The sequence below is a fragment of the Penaeus vannamei genome, chromosome 23 (assembly GCF_042767895.1).
Source record: "Penaeus vannamei isolate JL-2024 chromosome 23, ASM4276789v1, whole genome shotgun sequence".
NCBI lineage: Eukaryota > Metazoa > Arthropoda > Malacostraca > Decapoda > Penaeidae > Penaeus > Penaeus vannamei.
Genome location: NC_091571.1, coordinates 34,569,829 through 34,577,323, shown reverse-complemented (window position 1 = coordinate 34,577,323; position 7,495 = coordinate 34,569,829). Strand labels below are relative to the sequence as shown.

The window sequence follows — 7,495 nt, the reverse complement described above, 5'->3', positions numbered from 1 at the left end:
TCATATTGAATTAACTGCATTTTTGTTTATATCTTGATTGTCTTATGATTCAGAAACATGCAATATGTTGAAAGAAAAGGAATAGATAAAAATCTTATGTATGCTAGTGAAGGAGCTTTACTGGAAGCAAATGTGTGGCTCGTCAAAGCATTTGGTAGGTAGTAAATAAATAATTTTCTGTTGTTTTTGTGAAAGCCTAATAATCATTTGTCACTTAAAAGCACAGGTAGTAGGTTTAGAAGATGTTCATGTGTGTCTGGCTGTGTGCTAATTGGTGCGGTGTTTATGCTTGTCATTGATTCGTTGAAGGCAAGAAAAACTCTACCATGCATAGGCCTATTCTGGCATTAGTGATCTTACGGACATCCTTACCTATTTATTGTAAAACAAAGAATATGAAAAGTACTGATGCTTTCCTTTGGCACGCAGATGAAAATCTGGTTATGTTTACTTTAATGGGGCTCTCCTGGGTGTGAGAGTTAAGCCGACACTAATTCCTACATGTGGTTTAAAGACTTTTTGCCTTCTTGCAATGCTATTATCATTTATCTTAGAGATACTTTTACTATTTTTTGAATTTGATATTTGGTATATGAAGAGCACGATAAACTTTTTTTTGTTGAGCGTACTCCGTATTATCCCTCCAACAAAGTTACGCTGTGCAGTATGAGTAACAATGGTAATTGTTACCGATATCGATACTCCCTCCCAGAGACTGTCAAAATGAAATTGGTGTTTATCTGCAGGAAATCCAATGATTTCATTGATTCTTGGTATTGTTTCTTATACAAATGAATCGTCGAAATCAAGTATCATTTCTCCATTAACAATCTTGATTTGATAGTCCCATTAAAAGGGGAGGGCATGAAGTATATCACCTAAATTACAGGCTAAAACAGGCTTAAATAGGCTAAAATAAGAAGACTTGAGAAAAAATGTGTAAAATCAGCACAAAAAAACGCTTAAAATTGGCCAATGACTAGAAATATTTTTAGGTTAATCTTTACAGTATGGACGCGCTAAGTAAGGGCAAATTGAATATTATATTCTTGTAGAGGACTAAAAGTTGTATTCAAGTCAAGTAGTCAAGAAATAATCAACAGACTGAATGTTATTGCCAAAATTAACCCACTTGCGATGGTACATTTTTAAGCCAAAAATGATATTTTCCGGGCAGCTTCCAATTTGGCATGCGGGCAAGTCTGGCAACCTGTCCGCGCGCCACCTGCCATGGGCGACAAAATCAGAGCGTGAGCTCCGATCAGGCATCGCACTCGCGGGATGCCCGACAATGTATACTTTTCCGGGTGTCTCATATGTGGGACACCTGTTGAAAGTGGGTTAAAGGATAAAGATTGTTGAAAGCCCTGCTCTCAGCCCAAGTCTGCTAGGTCCTCCCAAGTCTCAGCTCTGTCTTGCTGGGTAGAGGAGATGAAGACAATGTATCCTGGGGATTGTTGGGGGCAGAGCCCCCCATCACCCCTCCTGTCGGGCAGTCGGGCACGCCCATTCACAGGAACTTAGATTAATGAATAAATTTTTTATTGTGGAGTTGGGGACTTAGTCTTTGGCGAGTGTGTCCATACTGTAAAGAATTACTTATTTTTATATTCAATTTCCTGTAACACAGCTTGCACTGCAATAACAAAAAGCAGGAATAAGTTGCTGTGTGTGGGCATAGTGTCCTCCCTGGAGCCAGTGCTCTTCTGTGCAAAGCTCGAGGAAGGTGCACTAACCCCTTCCTGAAAGTATTCTGAGTCAATCTCCCTCCAAGAGCTTTGTACACCTGTGATGTGTCCCCATCACCTGCCCCTCAGAATTAAGAGATAACCCTATCACCTGGGTCCAGTGGATTTAACTCTAATTGATGATGATTGATATTAATTTTAAATGACTATAGAATTGAAAGTATTGTTGATATATAAAGATATATATGTAATAATTACCACAATAATTATCATTGGTGTTAGACATGTAAGTAGTGTTAGGTACATATAACAACTGTTACCTCAATATTAATTAAAGATCATGTTTTGAAAAAATGTGAAAACTAATCTCATCATGTGTTTACAGCTGCTAGATGAGAAAAAGCTGAAAGAAGTTGACAACCTGTTTGAAGACTTTGAGACCCCAGAAGCTGCCAGCAAAGTGTAAGTCAAAAGCTATTACTTGTCACAATTTTTTTTTTGATTTTGTAACATTATGATAGTAATTCTTTACAGAACTTGCAAGAGATGAAGTCCCCAACTTCACATCACAATTTTTTTTCAACAATCTAAATTGCTGTGACTGGATATTGCACAACCTAAGGGGAAGGTTGAAGGGGAGCTCTACCCCCAACACTCCCTTGGCAAGCTTTTTCTCCATCTTGATATGGATGGCAAGAGAGAGCTGAAGCTTGGGAGTACTGAGTGGACTTCCCATAATCCTTTCTCTTTATATGTGGCATTATGATTCATTTCTGCATATTATTTCTTGCTCGAACTGCAACTTTCTTTTGAATTGGCTCTAGCTTTGTGTGTCCATACTGTAAACATTAACCATAATCTTTTTCAGTGTTATCCATTTGTTTTGAATGTCACTCAGAGTTGTAAGCTTTGAAATTTGGCATCATTAAGAAACAATTGGAAATAATTAAGATAAAAAAATAAATAAGTCTGCAGTTACTCGAGTAATCACTGTGCTCCTTTAGTGCTCTGGCAAAGTTTTAGAAATTTACACCATGCATTTTAAACATCCTGCACCAGTCCATCCCTACTTTGCCTTTATCGAACTACCTCTAAATAGCCATGTCCATATTAATTTTAGGTTATTCTATTTACACACAATAGTTGACTCCAAGGAGTCAGATATTAGTCCCACCTATTTCACCAAATTATCAATATCTTTGAAATTGGAAAGATTTTAGAATTTTATCGTTTGTATTGACATTAGTAATTTAAAGTTGATCTTTATGGTATGGTCACATTAAGCTTGAGCAAATTTAAGATGATGAAGTGAAGTTGCAGCCGTCAACACAAGAAATAATCTGCAGACATGAATGGTATTGTAACAAGTAAAGGAAAAAGATCACGGGAAGCATTGCTGACATCTGAAGTCCACTTGATGCTCCTGAGTTTCAGTTCTTATCTTATTGTGGATACTGATGTGAAAAGTTTTTCTCAGTGGGATTTGGTGTGCTGACCCCCCCTTGTCAACCCTCCCTTTAGCAGTGCCTGAAGAGTACACCCAGTCACTGTAGCTTAGATGTCTTTAGTGTGTGCATCAGTTTTGTGAAGATTATGGTAATTTCAGTATCCAGTACTAACAGTATTAGAAGAACAAAATGTACCCACAAATTGAAGGAATGGGGAAATCAGGTGTCACTAGAAGCTACTAATTAACTCCTTGTTGGCTGAACACTTGTGGAGATACCAATGAGCAAATAAATTTATAAAAAATATGGTGGACAGTTAATGTGGATGATATATTTTACATCGCAAGGATAAAAGAAGGAAGAAAAACAAGGATGAAAAGACTTCAAATTCATGTAAGCATTGAAAAAGAATAAGAAGAAGAAGAAGAAGAAAAAAAGTGCAGTCATTGATCTGTTAGTATATTGAGATGTTATTTTTTCTACAGTGTGCAGCTTCAGAATTTCAAGAAGTTTGAGGACTCAGCTGAGGCACTGCAAGCAGGTGTTGCTCTCAATGAGGGAAAAATATGTAAGCCACTCAAGAAGCTGTTGAAGAAGGTGTTTACAGATGAGGTCCAAGAACAGCTGATGGTGTGGGATGCCAAATTGGGCAATACTATTAAGGTACAATACATTTCTTATACGCTCTTTACCCTTGATGGTTGCTTTTGGTCATTGTAAAGTTCAGAACAACGTCTAGATCCTGTCAGAACAAATATAACTTTTTTGTTTGCGAGATATCATAACTTTGTTTTCTGTATAGAGTGGTTTCTTTTGTTTGTAATTTCTTGCTAGTTATAATTTACTGTGTTAAAGAAATGATTAAGAGTTTTGCTACTATTAAAACCATACTAATATTCTGACTTTGGACCTACAGGAAAAGCTTGGTGTTCAGTGTATAAGCAACAACAATGTGAATGAATTGATGAGATGCATCAAATCGCAAGTGGAAGGCCTCATCCCAGGCTTGCAGGAGAAGGAGCTCTCTGCCATGTCACTTGGTCTTGGTCATAAGTAAGCTTTGCTACTTTTGTGTTCTCATAAGAACTTTTACGAACATAATGTTAAAAAACATGTTTGGGTTTAGAAAATATTATAAAATGTTATGTGCACATTCACTATTTCTTGTAATATATATGATTATTTTGTTTTTTGTTGTTATACCCTATCTAATAATTAAATGTCTGTTCTACACAGCCTGGCTAGGTACAAGTTGAAGTTCTCGCCAGACAAGGTTGACACTATGATTGTCCAAGCCATCTGTCTCTTAGATGACATTGATAAGGAGTTAAATAACTATGTGATGAGGGCACGTGAGTGGTATGGCTGGCATTTTCCTGAGCTCGGAAAGATTCTTACAGATAACCAGGCCTACATCCGCACTGTAATGGCAATGGGTAAGAAAAGCAAGAGATTGTTTTACTGATCTTGATTTTGATTGCTATCTTTACCTTATTTAGAGTTTGTTTTGAGTAATTAAATGATTTTGGAATCCCCTTCTACCCCCTTTCTCAAATAATTTTTGGATAAAGCTGATGAAATGCGTTGTTTGCAGGCACTCGTGAGAAGGCAGTTGCTACAGATTTCTCTGATTTCTTGTCTGAGGACCTTGAAGAGAAGGTTAAAGAAGCTGCTGAGGTGTCTATGGGTACAGAAGTTGCAGATGATGATATGTTGAATATTAATTCTCTGTGTGAACAGGTGAGAACATGAACTGAATAATAAAAGTTGAATAACAGTTAAATATTGATGTGATGTACTTTTCTATGATTTTGCTGATGACAAAAAGATCAATAACTGTTTTCAGCCTTCAGACGTTAATTATAAGTCATACAGAATTAAGATCACAAGATTTGACCCAGTGAAATCTTAAAGAAAAACAGAACTAAACAATAACAAAGTTAATTGATTTGAAAATATTTTCTCAGATCCTAGAGCTGACAGAATACAGAGCGCAGCTGTTTGAATACCTGAAAAACCGAATGGCAGCCATCGCGCCCAACTTGACAATCCTGGTAGGAGAGCTAGTGGGTGCTCGCCTCATCTCTCATGCTGGTTCACTCATTAACCTGGCTAAGCACCCAGCCTCAACCATTCAGATTCTTGGTGCAGAAAAGGCACTCTTCCGAGCCCTGAAGACGAGGAACTCCACACCCAAGTATGGTCTGCTCTACCATGCACAGCTTGTTTCACAGATCAGTGCCAAGAACAAGGTGAGTGGGCACTGTTTGGAAGAAGTATTGTTAAATGAAAGTGCTAATGATGACAAATTGATTTTGATATAATTGGAATTTATTATGGAACAGGTCTTCTATTTATTGTGGAATAGATGATAATGGTAAATATGGTAGTCTATATCTCGGCACAAAAAAAAAAACATTTTAAAAATTTTCTCCATATTCTTCAACAGGGTAAAATGTCCAGGATGTTAGCAGCCAAGGCAGCTCTTGCTTGTCGTTACGATGCCCTTGGTGAAGAGACAACCACAGAGATGGGTATTGAAAATCATTCTAAGCTCTCCTCAAGGATGTCAATGTTGGAAACTGGGTATTCTCGCAAACTCTCTGGAAAAGCCAAGAGTCAGTCGGCATTTGCCAGTTACCATGGCACAAGGTGAGTACTGTGTATCAAACCACTGTTATATTCACGGAAGATGCAGGATTGGAATTGAAAGATTTTAGTTCCATATTATTTTTTTTTTCTATTAATGAATTTTTGTTTCAGCGATGTGAGACAGTATCACATTGCTGCTGATACGACAATGGAGAGTTCTACCAAGCGGAAATTTGATGATTCTTACGGTGAACAAAAGGCTAAGAGAATAAAGGTGGAAGAAGTCGAGGAAGCTGCAGGTATGTATTTGAGTACTTCCATTTTGTATAATTATATGCTTAATCCTTCCATGCCAGCTCATGTAATGATACTATTTTTCTAAGGCAAACCTTTTTTCTTCTAAATCTAAATTGTTGGAAATGTGGCAGCATGAGTGTTACATTGTACCTTACAGTCTATTAGTTCTAGATTGAATTTCTTTTTTTCATCTTTCACAATGAAAGGACCAAAAATTTAAGTTTTAAATCAGCCTAGGCTTGTGATCCATCTGATAAAAGTCTATTGGATGGCAGTTCATTAAATGCTTTGTAAACATGTCATGCTAATGCTTTTATTTATGTCATGCTTTTATTTATTTATTATTTGTTCCCCTTAAAGTTATTTATTCTCTTTTTCATTATGCGTTATGATTATTGAAACTAAATCAGAGGATTACTTGCAGCTCCTGAGGAACCCAAGAGTGAAAAGAAAAAGAAGAAGAAGAAGCACCAAGAGCAGAGTGAAGAAGCAGTGGAAGTAAAAGAGGAAGTGCCAGAGGAAGCAGCCGCAGTAGAGGAGGAGCCCATGGAAGCTGAAACGGGGGAGAAGAAGAAAAAGAAGAAGAAGAAGAAGAAGGAAGCAGCGGAGGGGGATGAATAAATAGTTTTTTATTTAGGTCGCTCAGTATTGTGCAAAAGATTACTGAAATTTCTTGAAATTTTTATGTATATTTACTTACTAGGAGTTTTACAAATACTTTCTTGTTATTATTTTTCATTCTTACACTTGTATGTTATGTATACACATTGTATAGCTGATTTCTTAGATTGAAAAATTCCTTCTGTTAACAAAATATGCTATTGTGTAGAGAAAGGAGAGATTGTAACTCGGATGTGTAAAGTGCTAGGCATAGAGTAATGATTCTCTAAAAGTCGAAATTGAATTTTCAACATATGTATAACGATTAGAAATATTAAATTTTCATCTATTATTATTATTTTTTGCTATAATATATATAGGGAAACTCAGTTTTGTTATATGATTTGTATACATTATCTCTTCATAAATGCTAAGATTTTTTCCTGTTTTGTTTTGTTTTCCCACCCAGATTTCATCTTGGTCAGATATGTATATGATCTATCTACAACACGGTGCTTTCCTCATGAATTACTTTTTGATGTCCTGATGCTATTAGTGCAACCATAAGCTGATTTTATGCAAATTTAATTTATGTATAGGATTTACACCTGGAAAAGCAGGTGTTGAAATATTAGTAATTACTTAATATATGTTATTGCAAAGAAATAGTCAGGATGTGGCTGAAAGCCGACATTGAGAACTCCTAACTTTATTAAATCTGAAACAGCTGCCAACATGATGTAGATAATTACCAACAAGGTAATTGTTAGTAAGACCATAAACATGGCATTTATCAATGCAAATTATTCATGAAAGTTACAATGACCCAGATCATGAAATGTGCATCTCTGGTCAGCCACTGAGATGAGT

The 7,495-nt window shown here is 36.4% G+C and overlaps 1 protein-coding gene across 1 annotated transcript in view; it reads left to right on the top strand.

Annotated features, from left to right (window-relative positions):
* nop5 (nop5 ribonucleoprotein) overlaps nt 1–7,067 on the top strand; it is a 7,532-nt gene extending 465 nt beyond the window's left edge. The window contains exons 2-10 of the mRNA XM_027352588.2: nt 2,074–2,150; nt 3,622–3,799; nt 4,053–4,189; nt 4,373–4,572; nt 4,731–4,876; nt 5,104–5,388; nt 5,586–5,788; nt 5,900–6,027; nt 6,450–7,067. Coding sequence (XP_027208389.2) covers nt 2,074–2,150; nt 3,622–3,799; nt 4,053–4,189; nt 4,373–4,572; nt 4,731–4,876; nt 5,104–5,388; nt 5,586–5,788; nt 5,900–6,027; nt 6,450–6,646 — 1,551 coding nt within the window. The 3' untranslated portion in view covers nt 6,647–7,067. The remainder of the gene's footprint in view (nt 1–2,073; nt 2,151–3,621; nt 3,800–4,052; nt 4,190–4,372; nt 4,573–4,730; nt 4,877–5,103; nt 5,389–5,585; nt 5,789–5,899; nt 6,028–6,449) is intronic.
* The last annotated feature ends 428 nt before the right edge of the window (nt 7,068–7,495 follow it).